The following is a 17,312-nucleotide window of genomic DNA, read 5'->3' on the forward strand; positions in this document are numbered from 1 at the left end:
TTCATAAAAGGCCACCAGGTTGGTCGAGCACGACCTCCCCTTGGTGAACCCATGCTGAGTACTCCTGATAACCTCCTTATCACCCAGTTGTCTGGAGATGGCATCCAGCACAAGCTGTTCCATCACCTTCCCGGGGACAGAGGTGAGGCTGACTGGCCTATAGTTACCCGGGTCTTCCTTCTTGCCCTTTTTGAAGACTGGAGTGACATTGGCCGTCCTCCAGCCTTCAGGCACCTCCCCAGTTCTCCAAGACCTCTGACAGATTACAGAGAGAGGCTCAGCAACAACCTCCGCCAGCTCTCTCAGCACCCGCGGATGCACCCCATCAGGTCCCGTGGATTTATAGACCTTAATGTTTGCTAGGCACTCACGGACCACCTCTTCCCTGACTAAAGGGGAATCTCCCATTCCCCGGTCTCAGGAACTTGCTTATTAAGATCAGAATTGTTTACTCCAATTAACGCCATTTAAGAAAATTTTAAAACTACATTAATAAAGATTCACAAAAAAACAAGAGACTACAGTTCTGGTTCAGATCCTGGAATATCCAGTAATACTCATTATGAGTTGCCCCTAATGTGTGCTATTTAGTCTGTCGTGATCCCTTAAGGGAGTAAAAGAATTGGTGAAAACTAGTCTAACTGCAGGCAAACCTAAGGGAGGCCCTGGGAACTCAGAAAAACATAGACAAGGCTCAAGATGGACAGGCCCACTTTATTTACTGCTCTGCAGACAGGCAGAAACACACTCGTCTCAGAGATCCCTCTCTTGAGTCAAGAAGTCAAGAGTGGACAAAGATTGAGATTTAAAGTGGACCTGATAATAAAAAGAATATCGCATCAGCAAAAACTGAAGAAATTGAAGCAAATGCAACCAAAAAAATCAGGTTAAGAACAAGACGTGTTTAATCTGTAATCGCCCCTTAGGGTAGTACAATATATGAAGCCAACTGCTTTCTCTGCAGTAAAACCCGAGGGAAACAAAGGAAATCCAGTCCGGCCACGCGCCTCAGAACAGGGCCGATGCCGCGGCCATGGAGGCCCAGGGCAGCTGAGGGGGGCCGAAGGGTGGGGCCGAAGGGTGGGGATGGGGCGTCTGTGACGGCACAGCGCGTCACAATGCGGCGCTGGCATCGAGGCCAGCAGCGGGCAGCGCTGCTCCACTTTGGCCTGGGCCAGCGGTGAGTGCAGCAGCAGGGGGAAGGCTGTGCTGGGCCGGGCGCGACCTGCGGCCCGCGAGGGGTTTGGGAGCCTGCAGTGCCGGCAGCGAGCGCTCAGGGGAGCCTGTGAGCGGCTCTCTGGGCAGCCAGCAGCGGCGCTGGCCTCAGCCCCCGCTGCCTCCCAGCTCCCTCGGCCCCGCTCCTACCTGAGCCCAGGGGCTGTGGCTCCTGGACCCGCTCCCCCAGCCGTGCTCGAGCTCCCACCCAGCCCCACTGACCTCCCCTCTCTCATCTCTTCCAGATCATGGCTTTGGCGTTTTTCTTCGCCTTGTTGGCGCAGAGAGTGGCTTTCGTTGGTGATGAGTTGGACGTGGAAACGCTGGAACGCATGCGTGAGCGTGAGGTGTTTCTGCAAGAGCAGATGACACTTCAGTGGCAGCACGTAGAGAACCTGGGGCAGAGCTGGATAGGCATTCGAGCCTTGTCCTCTGTGTTGCCTTACCGGAAGGTTTGCAGCCTTCTTGAACGCATGCGTGAGGTGTTTCTGCGAAAGCGGATGGAAAAGCTTCCGCTTCCGCTTCCGCAATTAGAAGAGAGCAACCTGAAGAAGAGCGGGGTGGATATTCAAGCCTTGCTCTTCTCTGTGTTGCCTTACTGGAAGGTTTGCAGTGTTCTTTGCATTCTCTTCCTTTTTCTCTGGTTCATGTGGAAGATCTATAAAAAGTTCCAGAGAAGGGAAGACATCAGTGATGAGGAGAGCTCCATCAGTAAGCAGGAGCAGCAGGAGGAGCAACAGGCTGATGCGCTCTGGCCAGACCAAATTCATCGAGACAACTGTGAGCAGATACTCCTCCTATTTGGTCGCCTCATCAACTTATGCCAGTATCTGGTGTCAGATACTTTCTTTCCGGTGCCAGAGCGCCCCATCGGGGTGGGCAGTGCCTATGAAGGCTGGTGTCCCCCTGAGAAGGAACCCATCTTCTGCCTGCTTGTGCCCCTGTCGGCCCCCCGTGGGCACGTTTTCCACCTTGATCTGGGAGCCGCAGGGGAGCTGCCAGCAAGGAACTCCCGCATCCATGTAGATCTGGAATGCACGTGCGGGAGGGAGCCGGAGATGGGTATGCGGTGCTTCCTCCACACCTCCAAGGAAGAGCTGGGAAATCAGCACCCCAGCCTACTATGTGACTTCTGCGAGGACGCCTACCTAGATGTGGAGAAGACTGCCCGATGGTTCCAGGTGCTGATCACACATGCCTGGAAATACATGCCTGAGGCAGAGACGTGCAGCATGAATGTGATGCCGTCCGGGCGCTCCTGCAGGATTCATCTGACAGACATCCACAAAACAGCCTGCGTTGTTGAGATTGTGTTTGGCGTCCAGCAAGAAAATACGGACATCTTTCTGAGCAGCCAGGAGACAGAGGCTGCTTTTACCCCCAGCACAACCTGGCCACAGAGTTGTGCGGTGGCTGAGGCAAAGTTTTTCCAGCACATAGCCACCCGTGACCAGTGGAACACTTTCAACCTCACATATGTGCAAGTGGGTGCCCACATCCTGGCGGGACAGACTTTTTCTCCCTACCAACTGAGGACAGTGCTCATGCACCTCCTGACTGACATCCCTTTGAAAAGCTGGCATGGGAGCTATTTCCTGCAGCGGATGGATGACATCTTGCGCTACCTGTGCTGCTGTGTGGAGGAGAAATGCCTGAACCATTTCCTCATAGGAAATGAGGATGTGCCTGCGGAGATTATCTTGCCGCAGGAATTCCGAGCGTCCCGACCGCTCAACCTCCTCCAGCACCTGGTGCAAGATCCAGACAGTTATGAGCAGGCACTGCAGGAGTTGTGGGAGCTGCAAGATCAGCTCACAAGCCTGCTGTTCTATTGGAAATGAGAGACGCCCACTTGTCCTACAGACGAGCACTCTGGACGTGGAGAAGACACCACTCAGCAGGCAGTCGGAATTGCTCCCAAATGTTTTCTCCACAACAAACCAACAGTGCGGTAGCCAGAGTGCCGAACTGAATATGCACAAGGGAGCAGCTGGTGTGAGACTACACTGTCCTTCCTTCCTTCACCACCCTGAGGACCACCTGGGGAGAGAGAAGATGCTCAGCCTCCTATACCAACTCTCCAGGATATGGAGAAAACTGCAACCTGGTTCCAGGAACTGGTGAGAGAAGCCTGGGTAGCTATGCCTCAACTGTCAACAAACAGTGCAGCGCGAGTTGAGGCCCTCCGTCTGCTTCTGCAAGCTCCGGCTGACAACCACCTCTTGCAGAGTCCTCTGGATTGAGCTCAGGCTCAGAGTACAGCAAGAGGACTTGGACACATTTCTGTCCTTTGAGTAGGCAGGGGCTGTTGATAGCAGAAGCACGAGGAGGCCGCAGAGATGCGATGCAGCAGAGACTTCTTTGGGAAACAGCCGCTACAGCAGGCTACATCTGATGGATTTCAAAAGAAGCTGCTTACTTAAGGCAGCGTTTAAAGTACAGCAAGACCATGAAGACATCTATCCGAGCAGCCAGGAGACAGAGACAGCTAGACCCATATCCTGGTAGCCACCGGCATTTCTACATATGCCTTTTAGATGCCGGGACCACATGGAGTGAAGAATCATCATCTTTGTTCACACTGAAAATATAGTTAAATACTTAAATATAGTTAATGTAGATCAGAAAACGCATATTATTAAAACATATACATCGATGTTTCATCAATGTATATGTTTTAATTAAAATTTAATAAAAATTAATAAAAAATTATAAAATTTATAAAAATTTATAAAAATTATAAAAAATTATAAAAATTAATAAAAATTAAAAAACAAACAAAACTAGTGGTGTATGTGCCCTTCTTTTGGTGAAACTAATGCATCAGCTTTGGAACACCGGTGGATGGCGAGCTGAGACTAACAATTGCAGAAGCTGGCTTTAAGCTTGACTGTGTTCATTAGACATTATTTTTGGGCTTTGTAACTTGGGTTCATGGTGAAGGCATGGCCAGGACCCCCTTTTCTGCAGAGCTGGCACTGACATCGGCAAGGAAAAAAAGTAACACAAATACATTAATGTGACTTAAGGCAGGGTAAACCCATGTCACTGCAGCTGACTTTCCTCCCATTCATCAAAAATTCTGTAGCAACTAAGCAAATACAAAGCAACTAAAAACCGCCAGCTAGGCCAAAGACAGTAAATGTTCCCATGCTTTTAACTGGAGAGAGAAGTAAAAAGTGTTGATCTGTAAGCCAAAGTAACACTCCTATCTTCCTTCTCTATACAGTCCTTCACATGTGCCACCATTCTGTTGTAGCATAATGAAGGACGTAATCCAGAAAGTGACATAGGTTCCTGTTAACCACGCTATTTCTTGATTCCAAGAATCATTTAACAGCCATTAAGAGGGAAGAAATTTTGGTTTTCAGATTTTATGTAAGACCACCACACAATTCTTGTCAGCAATATACATCACAGAATCACAGAGTTGTAGGGGTTGGAAGGGACCTCTAGAGATCATCGAGTCCAACCCCCCTGCCAAAGCAGGTTCCCTACACCACGTTGCACAGGTAGGCTTCCAGGCGGGTCTTGAATATCTCCAGAGAAGCAGACTCCACCACCTCCCTGGGCAGCCTGTTCCAGTGCTCCGTCACCCGCACTGTAAAGAAGTTCTTCCGCACATTTGTGCGGAACTTCCTATGCTGTACTTTCATCCCATTACCCCTAGTCCTATCCCCACGCACTACTGAAAAGAGACCAGCCTCACCACTATGGCTCCCACACCTCAGGTATTTACAAACCTGGATCAAGTCCCCTCTCAGCCTTCTTTTTTCAAGGCTAAACAGACCCAGTTCCCTAAGTCTCTCCTCATAGGGGAGATGCTCCAGGCCCTTCACCATCTTAGTGGCCCTCCGCTGGACTCTTTCCAAGAGATCCCTGTCTTTCTCGTACTGGGGAGCCCAGAACTGGACACAGTATTCCAGATGAGGCCTCACCAGGGCAGAGTAGAGGGGGAGGGTCACCTCCTTCGACCTGCTGGACACGCTCTTTTTAATACACCCCAGAATGCCATTGGCTTTTTTGGCTACAAGGGCACACTGCTGGCTCATGGTCAATCTGTCGTCCACCAGGACGCCCACGTCCCTCTCTGCAGAGCTCCTCTCCAGCAGGTCTTCCCCCAGCCTGTACTGGTGCATGCAATTATTTCTACCTAGGTGCAAGACTCTACACTCGCTTTTGTTAAACCTCATCCGGTTTCTTACTGCCCAGCTCTCCAGCCTGTCCAGGTCTCGCTGAATGGCAGCACAGCCTTCAGGCGTGTCAGCCAATGCTCCCAACTTCGTGTCATCAGCAAACTTGCTGAGGGTGGTCACTATCCCCTCATCAAGGTCGTTGATGAAGATGTTGAACAAGACCGGACCCAGTACAGACCCCTGGGGGACGCCGCTAGTTACAGGCCTCCAGCCAGACACCGCACCACCACCAACAACCCTCTGCACTCTGCCAGTCAGCCAATTCTCGACCCGCTTCACTGTCCACTCATCTATCCCATAGTTCCTCAGCTTTGTTATAAGGATGTCACGGGGGACAGTATCAAAAGCCTTACTGAAATCAAGGTAGACTACATCTACCGCCCTCCCCCTGTCCACCCAGCTAGTGACATCTTCATAAAAGGCCACCAGGTTGGTCGAGCACGACCTCCCCTTGGTGAACCCATGCTGAGTACTCCTGATAACCTCCTTATCACCCAGTTGTCTGGAGATGGCATCCAGCACAAGCTGTTCCATCACCTTCCCGGGGACAGAGGTGAGGCTGACTGGCCTATAGTTACCCGGGTCTTCCTTCTTGCCCTTTTTGAAGACTGGAGTGACATTGGCCGTCCTCCAGCCTTCAGGCACCTCCCCAGTTCTCCAAGACCTCTGACAGATTACAGAGAGAGGCTCAGCAACAACCTCCGCCAGCTCTCTCAGCACCCGCGGATGCACCCCATCAGGTCCCGTGGATTTATAGACCTTAATGTTTGCTAGGCACTCACGGACCACCTCTTCCCTGACTAAAGGGGAATCTCCCATTCCCCGGTCTCAGGAACTTGCTTATTAAGATCAGAATTGTTTACTCCAATTAACGCCATTTAAGAAAATTTTAAAACTACATTAATAAAGATTCACAAAAAAACAAGAGACTACAGTTCTGGTTCAGATCCTGGAATATCCAGTAATACTCATTATGAGTTGCCCCTAATGTGTGCTATTTAGTCTGTCGTGATCCCTTAAGGGAGTAAAAGAATTGGTGAAAACTAGTCTAACTGCAGGCAAACCTAAGGGAGGCCCTGGGAACTCAGAAAAACATAGACAAGGCTCAAGATGGACAGGCCCACTTTATTTACAGCTCTGCAGACAGGCAGAAACACACTCGTCTCAGAGATCCCTCTCTTGAGTCAAGAAGTCAAGAGTGGACAAAGATTGAGATTTAAAGTGGACCTGATAATAAAAAGAATATCGCATCAGCAAAAACTGAAGAAATTGAAGCAAATGCAACCAAAAAAATCAGGTTAAGAACAAGACGTGTTTAATCTGTAATCGCCCCTTAGGGTAGTACAATATATGAAGCCAACTGCTTTCTCTGCAGTAAAACCCGAGGGAAACAAAGGAAATCCAGTCCGGCCACGCGCCTCAGAACAGGGCCGATGCCGCGGCCATGGAGGCCCAGGGCAGCTGAGGGGGGCCGAAGGGTGGGGCCGAAGGGTGGGGATGGGGCGTCTGTGACGGCACAGCGCGTCACAATGCGGCGCTGGCATCGAGGCCAGCAGCGGGCAGCGCTGCTCCACTTTGGCCTGGGCCAGCGGTGAGTGCAGCAGCCGGGGGAAGGCTGTGCTGGGCCGGGCGCGACCTGCGGCCCGCGAGGGGTTTGGGAGCCTGCAGTGCCGGCAGCGAGCGCTCAGGGGAGCCTGTGAGCGGCTCTCTGGGCAGCCAGCAGCGGCGCTGGCCTCAGCCCCCGCTGCCTCCCAGCTCCCTCGGCCCCGCTCCTACCTGAGCCCAGGGGCTGTGGCTCCTGGACCCGCTCCCCCAGCCGTGCTCGAGCTCCCACCCAGCCCCACTGACCTCCCCTCTCTCATCTCTTCCAGATCATGGCTTTGGCGTTTTTCTTCGCCTTGTTGGCGCAGAGAGTGGCTTTCGTTGGTGATGAGTTGGACGTGGAAACGCTGGAACGCATGCGTGAGCGTGAGGTGTTTCTGCAAGAGCAGATGACACTTCAGTGGCAGCACGTAGAGAACCTGGGGCAGAGCTGGATAGGCATTCGAGCCTTGTCCTCTGTGTTGCCTTACCGGAAGGTTTGCAGCCTTCTTGAACGCATGCGTGAGGTGTTTCTGCGAAAGCGGATGGAAAAGCTTCCGCTTCCGCTTCCGCAATTAGAAGAGAGCAACCTGAAGAAGAGCGGGGTGGATATTCAAGCCTTGCTCTTCTCTGTGTTGCCTTACTGGAAGGTTTGCAGTGTTCTTTGCATTCTCTTCCTTTTTCTCTGGTTCATGTGGAAGATCTATAAAAAGTTCCAGAGAAGTGAAGACATCAGTGATGAGGAGAGCTCCATCAGTAAGCAGGAGCAGCAGGAGGAGCAACAGGCTGATGCGCTCTGGCCAGACCAAATTCATCGAGACAACTGTGAGCAGATACTCCTCCTATTTGGTCGCCTCATCAACTTATGCCAGTATCTGGTGTCAGATACTTTCTTTCCGGTGCCAGAGCGCCCCATCGGGGTGGGCAGTGCCTATGAAGGCTGGTGTCCCCCTGAGAAGGAACCCCTCTTCTGCCTGCTTGTGCCCCTGTCGGCCCCCCGTGGGCACGTTTTCCACCTTGATCTGGGAGCCGCAGGGGAGCTGCCAGCAAGGAACTCCCGCATCCATGTAGATCTGGAATGCACGTGCGGGAGGGAGCCGGAGATGGGTATGCGGTGCTTCCTCCACACCTCCAAGGAAGAGCTGGGAAATCAGCACCCCAGCCTACTATGTGACTTCTGCGAGGACGCCTACCTAGATGTGGAGAAGACTGCCCGATGGTTCCAGGTGCTGATCACACATGCCTGGAAATACATGCCTGAGGCAGAGACGTGCAGCATGAATGTGATGCCGTCCGGGCGCTCCTGCAGGATTCATCTGACAGACATCCACAAAACAGCCTGCGTTGTTGAGATTGTGTTTGGCGTCCAGCAAGAAAATACGGACATCTTTCTGAGCAGCCAGGAGACAGAGGCTGCTTTTACCCCCAGCACAACCTGGCCACAGAGTTGTGCGGTGGCTGAGGCAAAGTTTTTCCAGCACATAGCCACCCGTGACCAGTGGAACACTTTCAACCTCACATATGTGCAAGTGGGTGCCCACATCCTGGCGGGACAGACTTTTTCTCCCTACCAACTGAGGACAGTGCTCATGCACCTCCTGACTGACATCCCTTTGAAAAGCTGGCATGGGAGCTATTTCCTGCAGCGGATGGATGACATCTTGCGCTACCTGTGCTGCTGTGTGGAGGAGAAATGCCTGAACCATTTCCTCATAGGAAATGAGGATGTGCCTGCGGAGATTATCTTGCCGCAGGAATTCCGAGCGTCCCGACCGCTCAACCTCCTCCAGCACCTGGTGCAAGATCCAGACAGTTATGAGCAGGCACTGCAGGAGTTGTGGGAGCTGCAAGATCGGCTCACAAGCCTGCTGTTCTATTGGAAATGAGAGACGCCCACTTGTCCTACAGACGAGCACTCTGGACGTGGAGAAGACACCACTCAGCAGGCAGTCGGAATTGCTCCCAAATGTTTTCTCCACAACAAACCAACAGTGCGGTAGCCAGAGTGCCGAACTGAATATGCACAAGGGAGCAGCTGGTGTGAGACTACACTGTCCTTCCTTCCTTCACCACCCTGAGGACCACCTGGGGAGAGAGAAGATGCTCAGCCTCCTATACCAACTCTCCAGGATATGGAGAAAACTGCAACCTGGTTCCAGGAACTGGTGAGAGAAGCCTGGGTAGCTATGCCTCAACTGTCAACAAACAGTGCAGCGCGAGTTGAGGCCCTCCGTCTGCTTCTGCAAGCTCCGGCTGACAACCACCTCTTGCAGAGTCCTCTGGATTGAGCTCAGGCTCAGAGTACAGCAAGAGGACTTGGACACATTTCTGTCCTTTGAGTAGGCAGGGGCTGTTGATAGCAGAAGCACGAGGAGGCCGCAGAGATGCGATGCAGCAGAGACTTCTTTGGGAAACAGCCGCTACAGCAGGCTACATCTGATGGATTTCAAAAGAAGCTGCTTACTTAAGGCAGCGTTTAAAGTACAGCAAGACCATGAAGACATCTATCCGAGCAGCCAGGAGACAGAGACAGCTAGACCCATATCCTGGTAGCCACCGGCATTTCTACATATGCCTTTTAGATGCCGGGACCACATGGAGTGAAGAATCATCATCTTTGTTCACACTGAAAATATAGTTAAATACTTAAATATAGTTAATGTAGATCAGAAAACGCATATTATTAAAACATATACATCGATGTTTCATCAATGTATATGTTTTAATTAAAATTTAATAAAAATTAATAAAAAATTATAAAATTTATAAAAATTTATAAAAATTATAAAAAATTATAAAAATTAATAAAAATTAAAAAACAAACAAAACTAGTGGTGTATGTGCCCTTCTTTTGGTGAAACTAATGCATCAGCTTTGGAACACCGGTGGATGGCGAGCTGAGACTAACAATTGCAGAAGCTGGCTTTAAGCTTGACTGTGTTCATTAGACATTATTTTTGGGCTTTGTAACTTGGGTTCATGGTGAAGGCATGGCCAGGACCCCCTTTTCTGCAGAGCTGGCACTGACATCGGCAAGGAAAAAAAGTAACACAAATACATTAATGTGACTTAAGGCAGGGTAAACCCATGTCACTGCAGCTGACTTTCCTCCCATTCATCAAAAATTCTGTAGCAACTAAGCAAATACAAAGCAACTAAAAACCGCCAGCTAGGCCAAAGACAGTAAATGTTCCCATGCTTTTAACTGGAGAGAGAAGTAAAAAGTGTTGATCTGTAAGCCAAAGTAACACTCCTATCTTCCTTCTCTATACAGTCCTTCACATGTGCCACCATTCTGTTGTAGCATAATGAAGGACGTAATCCAGAAAGTGACATAGGTTCCTGTTAACCACGCTATTTCTTGATTCCAAGAATCATTTAACAGCCATTAAGAGGGAAGAAATTTTGGTTTTCAGATTTTATGTAAGACCACCACACAATTCTTGTCAGCAATATACATCACAGAATCACAGAGTTGTAGGGGTTGGAAGGGACCTCTAGAGATCATCGAGTCCAACCCCCCTGCCAAAGCAGGTTCCCTACACCACGTCGCACAGGTAGGCTTCCAGGCGGGTCTTGAATATCTCCAGAGAAGCAGACTCCACCACCTCCCTGGGCAGCCTGTTCCAGTGCTCCGTCACCCGCACTGTAAAGAAGTTCTTCCGCACATTTGTGCGGAACTTCCTATGCTGTACTTTCATCCCATTACCCCTAGTCCTATCCCCACGCACTACTGAAAAGAGACCAGCCTCACCACTATGGCTCCCACACCTCAGGTATTTACAAACCTGGATCAAGTCCCCTCTCAGCCTCCTTTTTTCAAGGCTAAACAGACCCAGTTCCCTAAGTCTCTCCTCATAGGGGAGATGCTCCAGGCCCTTCACCATCTTAGTGGCCCTCCGCTGGACTCTTTCCAAGAGATCCCTGTCTTTCTCGTACTGGGGAGCCCAGAACTGGACACAGTATTCCAGATGAGGCCTCACCAGGGCAGAGTAGAGGGGGAGGGTCACCTCCTTCGACCTGCTGGACACGCTCTTTTTAATACACCCCAGAATGCCATTGGCTTTTTTGGCTACAAGGGCACACTGCTGGCTCATGGTCAATCTGTCGTCCACCAGGACGCCCACGTCCCTCTCTGCAGAGCTCCTCTCCAGCAGGTCTTCCCCCAGCCTGTACTGGTGCATGCAATTATTTCTACCTAGGTGCAAGACTCTACACTTGCTTTTGTTAAACCTCATCCGGTTTCTTACTGCCCAGCTCTCCAGCCTGTCCAGGTCTCGCTGAATGGCAGCACAGCCTTCAGGCGTGTCAGCCAATCCTCCCAACTTCGTGTCATCAGCAAACTTGCTGAGGGTGGTCACTATCCCCTCATCAAGGTCGTTGATGAAGATGTTGAACAAGACCGGACCCAGTACAGACCCCTGGGGGACGCCGCTAGTTACAGGCCTCCAGCCAGACACCGCACCACCACCAACAACCCTCTGCACTCTGCCAGTCAGCCAATTCTCGACCCGCTTCACTGTCCACTCATCTATCCCATAGTTCCTCAGCTTTGTTATAAGGATGTCACGGGGGACAGTATCAAAAGCCTTACTGAAATCAAGGTAGACTACATCTACCGCCCTCCCCCTGTCCACCCAGCTAGTGACATCTTCATAAAAGGCCACCAGGTTGGTCGAGCACGACCTCCCCTTGGTGAACCCATGCTGAGTACTCCTGATAACCTCCTTATCACCCAGTTGTCTGGAGATGGCATCCAGCACAAGCTGTTCCATCACCTTCCCGGGGACAGAGGTGAGGCTGACTGGCCTATAGTTACCCGGGTCTTCCTTCTTGCCCTTTTTGAAGACTGGAGTGACATTGGCCGTCCTCCAGCCTTCAGGCACCTCCCCAGTTCTCCAAGACCTCTGACAGATTACAGAGAGAGGCTCAGCAACAACCTCCGCCAGCTCTCTCAGCACCCGCGGATGCACCCCATCAGGTCCCGTGGATTTATAGACCTTAATGTTTGCTAGGCACTCACGGACCACCTCTTCCCTGACTAAAGGGGAATCTCCCATTCCCCGGTCTCAGGAACTTGCTTATTAAGATCAGAATTGTTTACTCCAATTAACGCCATTTAAGAAAATTTTAAAACTACATTAATAAAGATTCACAAAAAAACAAGAGACTACAGTTCTGGTTCAGATCCTGGAATATCCAGTAATACTCATTATGAGTTGCCCCTAATGTGTGCTATTTAGTCTGTCGTGATCCCTTAAGGGAGTAAAAGAATTGGTGAAAACTAGTCTAACTGCAGGCAAACCTAAGGGAGGCCCTGGGAACTCAGAAAAACATAGACAAGGCTCAAGATGGACAGGCCCACTTTATTTACTGCTCTGCAGACAGGCAGAAACACACTCGTCTCAGAGATCCCTCTCTTGAGTCAAGAAGTCAAGAGTGGACAAAGATTGAGATTTAAAGTGGACCTGATAATAAAAAGAATATCGCATCAGCAAAAACTGAAGAAATTGAAGCAAATGCAACCAAAAAAATCAGGTTAAGAACAAGACGTGTTTAATCTGTAATCGCCCCTTAGGGTAGTACAATATATGAAGCCAACTGCTTTCTCTGCAGTAAAACCCGAGGGAAACAAAGGAAATCCAGTCCGGCCACGCGCCTCAGAACAGGGCCGATGCCGCGGCCATGGAGGCCCAGGGCAGCTGAGGGGGGCCGAAGGGTGGGGCCGAAGGGTGGGGATGGGGCGTCTGTGACGGCACAGCGCGTCACAATGCGGCGCTGGCATCGAGGCCAGCAGCGGGCAGCGCTGCTCCACTTTGGCCTGGGCCAGCGGTGAGTGCAGCAGCAGGGGGAAGGCTGTGCTGGGCCGGGCGCGACCTGCGGCCCGCGAGGGGTTTGGGAGCCTGCAGTGCCGGCAGCGAGCGCTCAGGGGAGCCTGTGAGCGGCTCTCTGGGCAGCCAGCAGCGGCGCTGGCCTCAGCCCCCGCTGCCTCCCAGCTCCCTCGGCCCCGCTCCTACCTGAGCCCAGGGGCTGTGGCTCCTGGACCCGCTCCCCCAGCCGTGCTCGAGCTCCCACCCAGCCCCACTGACCTCCCCTCTCTCATCTCTTCCAGATCATGGCTTTGGCGTTTTTCTTCGCCTTGTTGGCGCAGAGAGTGGCTTTCGTTGGTGATGAGTTGGACGTGGAAACGCTGGAACGCATGCGTGAGCGTGAGGTGTTTCTGCAAGAGCAGATGACACTTCAGTGGCAGCACGTAGAGAACCTGGGGCAGAGCTGGATAGGCATTCGAGCCTTGTCCTCTGTGTTGCCTTACCGGAAGGTTTGCAGCCTTCTTGAACGCATGCGTGAGGTGTTTCTGCGAAAGCGGATGGAAAAGCTTCCGCTTCCGCTTCCGCAATTAGAAGAGAGCAACCTGAAGAAGAGCGGGGTGGATATTCAAGCCTTGCTCTTCTCTGTGTTGCCTTACTGGAAGGTTTGCAGTGTTCTTTGCATTCTCTTCCTTTTTCTCTGGTTCATGTGGAAGATCTATAAAAAGTTCCAGAGAAGGGAAGACATCAGTGATGAGGAGAGCTCCATCAGTAAGCAGGAGCAGCAGGAGGAGCAACAGGCTGATGCGCTCTGGCCAGACCAAATTCATCGAGACAACTGTGAGCAGATACTCCTCCTATTTGGTCGCCTCATCAACTTATGCCAGTATCTGGTGTCAGATACTTTCTTTCCGGTGCCAGAGCGCCCCATCGGGGTGGGCAGTGCCTATGAAGGCTGGTGTCCCCCTGAGAAGGAACCCCTCTTCTGCCTGCTTGTGCCCCTGTCGGCCCCCCGTGGGCACGTTTTCCACCTTGATCTGGGAGCCGCAGGGGAGCTGCCAGCAAGGAACTCCCGCATCCATGTAGATCTGGAATGCACGTGCGGGAGGGAGCCGGAGATGGGTATGCGGTGCTTCCTCCACACCTCCAAGGAAGAGCTGGGAAATCAGCACCCCAGCCTACTATGTGACTTCTGCGAGGACGCCTACCTAGATGTGGAGAAGACTGCCCGATGGTTCCAGGTGCTGATCACACATGCCTGGAAATACATGCCTGAGGCAGAGACGTGCAGCATGAATGTGATGCCGTCCGGGCGCTCCTGCAGGATTCATCTGACAGACATCCACAAAACAGCCTGCGTTGTTGAGATTGTGTTTGGCGTCCAGCAAGAAAATACGGACATCTTTCTGAGCAGCCAGGAGACAGAGGCTGCTTTTACCCCCAGCACAACCTGGCCACAGAGTTGTGCGGTGGCTGAGGCAAAGTTTTTCCAGCACATAGCCACCCGTGACCAGTGGAACACTTTCAACCTCACATATGTGCAAGTGGGTGCCCACATCCTGGCGGGACAGACTTTTTCTCCCTACCAACTGAGGACAGTGCTCATGCACCTCCTGACTGACATCCCTTTGAAAAGCTGGCATGGGAGCTATTTCCTGCAGCGGATGGATGACATCTTGCGCTACCTGTGCTGCTGTGTGGAGGAGAAATGCCTGAACCATTTCCTCATAGGAAATGAGGATGTGCCTGCGGAGATTATCTTGCCGCAGGAATTCCGAGCGTCCCGACCGCTCAACCTCCTCCAGCACCTGGTGCAAGATCCAGACAGTTATGAGCAGGCACTGCAGGAGTTGTGGGAGCTGCAAGATCGGCTCACAAGCCTGCTGTTCTATTGGAAATGAGAGACGCCCACTTGTCCTACAGACGAGCACTCTGGACGTGGAGAAGACACCACTCAGCAGGCAGTCGGAATTGCTCCCAAATGTTTTCTCCACAACAAACCAACAGTGCGGTAGCCAGAGTGCCGAACTGAATATGCACAAGGGAGCAGCTGGTGTGAGACTACACTGTCCTTCCTTCCTTCACCACCCTGAGGACCACCTGGGGAGAGAGAAGATGCTCAGCCTCCTATACCAACTCTCCAGGATATGGAGAAAACTGCAACCTGGTTCCAGGAACTGGTGAGAGAAGCCTGGGTAGCTATGCCTCAACTGTCAACAAACAGTGCAGCGCGAGTTGAGGCCCTCCGTCTGCTTCTGCAAGCTCCGGCTGACAACCACCTCTTGCAGAGTCCTCTGGATTGAGCTCAGGCTCAGAGTACAGCAAGAGGACTTGGACACATTTCTGTCCTTTGAGTAGGCAGGGGCTGTTGATAGCAGAAGCACGAGGAGGCCGCAGAGATGCGATGCAGCAGAGACTTCTTTGGGAAACAGCCGCTACAGCAGGCTACATCTGATGGATTTCAAAAGAAGCTGCTTACTTAAGGCAGCGTTTAAAGTACAGCAAGACCATGAAGACATCTATCCGAGCAGCCAGGAGACAGAGACAGCTAGACCCATATCCTGGTAGCCACCGGCATTTCTACATATGCCTTTTAGATGCCGGGACCACATGGAGTGAAGAATCATCATCTTTGTTCACACTGAAAATATAGTTAAATACTTAAATATAGTTAATGTAGATCAGAAAACGCATATTATTAAAACATATACATCGATGTTTCATCAATGTATATGTTTTAATTAAAATTTAATAAAAATTAATAAAAAATTATAAAATTTATAAAAATTATAAAAAATTATAAAAATTAATAAAAATTAATAAAAATTAAAAAACAAACAAAACTAGTGGTGTATGTGCCCTTCTTTTGGTGAAACTAATGCATCAGCTTTGGAACACCGGTGGATGGCGAGCTGAGACTAACAATTGCAGAAGCTGGCTTTAAGCTTGACTGTGTTCATTAGACATTATTTTTGGGCTTTGTAACTTGGGTTCATGGTGAAGGCATGGCCAGGACCCCCTTTTCTGCAGAGCTGGCACTGACATCGGCAAGGAAAAAAAGTAACACAAATACATTAATGTGACTTAAGGCAGGGTAAACCCATGTCACTGCAGCTGACTTTCCTCCCATTCATCAAAAATTCTGTAGCAACTAAGCAAATACAAAGCAACTAAAAACCGCCAGCTAGGCCAAAGACAGTAAATGTTCCCATGCTTTTAACTGGAGAGAGAAGTAAAAAGTGTTGATCTGTAAGCCAAAGTAACACTCCTATCTTCCTTCTCTATACAGTCCTTCACATGTGCCACCATTCTGTTGTAGCATAATGAAGGACGTAATCCAGAAAGTGACATAGGTTCCTGTTAACCACGCTATTTCTTGATTCCAAGAATCATTTAACAGCCATTAAGAGGGAAGAAATTTTGGTTTTCAGATTTTATGTAAGACCACCACACAATTCTTGTCAGCAATATACATCACAGAATCACAGAGTTGTAGGGGTTGGAAGGGACCTCTAGAGATCATCGAGTCCAACCCCCCTGCCAAAGCAGGTTCCCTACACCACGTCGCACAGGTAGGCTTCCAGGCGGGTCTTGAATATCTCCAGAGAAGCAGACTCCACCACCTCCCTGGGCAGCCTGTTCCAGTGCTCCGTCACCCGCACTGTAAAGAAGTTCTTCCGCACATTTGTGCGGAACTTCCTATGCTGTACTTTCATCCCATTACCCCTAGTCCTATCCCCACGCACTACTGAAAAGAGACCAGCCTCACCACTATGGCTCCCACACCTCAGGTATTTACAAACCTGGATCAAGTCCCCTCTCAGCCTTCTTGTTTCAAGGCTAAACAGACCCAGTTCCCTAAGTCTCTCCTCATAGGGGAGATGCTCCAGGCCCTTCACCATCTTAGTGGCCCTCCGCTGGACTCTTTCCAAGAGATCCCTGTCTTTCTCGTACTGGGGAGCCCAGAACTGGACACAGTATTCCAGATGAGGCCTCACCAGGGCAGAGTAGAGGGGGAGGGTCACCTCTTTCGACCTGCTGGACACGCTCTTTTTAATACACCCCAGAATGCCATTGGCTTTTTTGGCTACAAGGGCACACTGCTGGCTCATGGTCAATCTGTCGTCCACCAGGACGCCCACGTCCCTCTCTGCAGAGCTCCTCTCCAGCAGGTCTTCCCCCAGCCTGTACTGGTGCATGCAATTATTTCTACCTAGGTGCAAGACTCTACACTTGCTTTTGTTAAACCTCATCCGGTTTCTTACTGCCCAGCTCTCCAGCCTGTCCAGGTCTCGCTGAATGGCAGCACAGCCTTCAGGCGTGTCAGCCAATCCTCCCAACTTCGTGTCATCAGCAAACTTGAAGATGTTGAACAAGACCGGACCCAGTACAGACCCCTGGGGGACGCCGCTAGTTACAGGCCTCCAGCCAGACACCGCACCACCACCACCAACCCTCTGCACTCTGCCAGTCAGCCAATTCTCGACCCGCTTCACTGTCCACTCATCTATCC

General features: G+C 50.9%; 3 protein-coding genes across 3 annotated transcripts; all 3 read left to right on the forward strand.

The window, feature by feature from the left end:
- Nucleotides 1-1,490: 1,490 nt before the first annotated feature.
- LOC146761527 (inositol 1,4,5-trisphosphate receptor-interacting protein-like 1) lies at nucleotides 1,491-3,998 on the forward strand. The gene has a single exon (XM_085542015.1). It carries the CDS (start codon nucleotides 1,548-1,550, stop codon nucleotides 3,054-3,056), a length of 1,509 nt encoding a protein of 502 aa, XP_085398141.1. The 5' UTR covers nucleotides 1,491-1,547; the 3' UTR covers nucleotides 3,057-3,998.
- Nucleotides 3,999-7,590: 3,592 nt separating this feature from the next.
- Nucleotides 7,591-9,680, forward strand: LOC146761528 (inositol 1,4,5-trisphosphate receptor-interacting protein-like 1). Its single transcript, XM_085542017.1, has one exon. The coding sequence runs from the start codon at nucleotides 7,685-7,687 to the stop codon at nucleotides 8,876-8,878; it is 1,194 nt and encodes a 397-aa protein (XP_085398143.1). The 5' UTR covers nucleotides 7,591-7,684; the 3' UTR covers nucleotides 8,879-9,680.
- A 3,454-nt stretch (nucleotides 9,681-13,134) lies between these two features.
- On the forward strand, nucleotides 13,135-15,494 carry LOC146761529 (inositol 1,4,5-trisphosphate receptor-interacting protein-like 1). Its single transcript, XM_085542016.1, has one exon. The coding sequence runs from the start codon at nucleotides 13,192-13,194 to the stop codon at nucleotides 14,698-14,700; it is 1,509 nt and encodes a 502-aa protein (XP_085398142.1). The 5' UTR covers nucleotides 13,135-13,191; the 3' UTR covers nucleotides 14,701-15,494.
- Nucleotides 15,495-17,312: the final 1,818 nt, after the last annotated feature.

Source organism: Coturnix japonica, chromosome 3, assembly GCF_054131305.1.
Source record: "Coturnix japonica strain WE chromosome 3, WE-NBRP24, whole genome shotgun sequence".
NCBI lineage: Eukaryota > Metazoa > Chordata > Aves > Galliformes > Phasianidae > Coturnix > Coturnix japonica.

Excerpts from the sequence above, each read along its gene's own strand:
- LOC146761527 (XM_085542015.1), top strand. The coding sequence starts at position 1,548 with ATGCGTGAGCGTGAGGTGTTTCTGCAAGAGCAGATGACACTTCAGTGG.
- LOC146761528 (XM_085542017.1), top strand. The coding sequence starts at position 7,685 with ATGTGGAAGATCTATAAAAAGTTCCAGAGAAGTGAAGACATCAGTGAT.
- LOC146761529 (XM_085542016.1), top strand. The coding sequence starts at position 13,192 with ATGCGTGAGCGTGAGGTGTTTCTGCAAGAGCAGATGACACTTCAGTGG.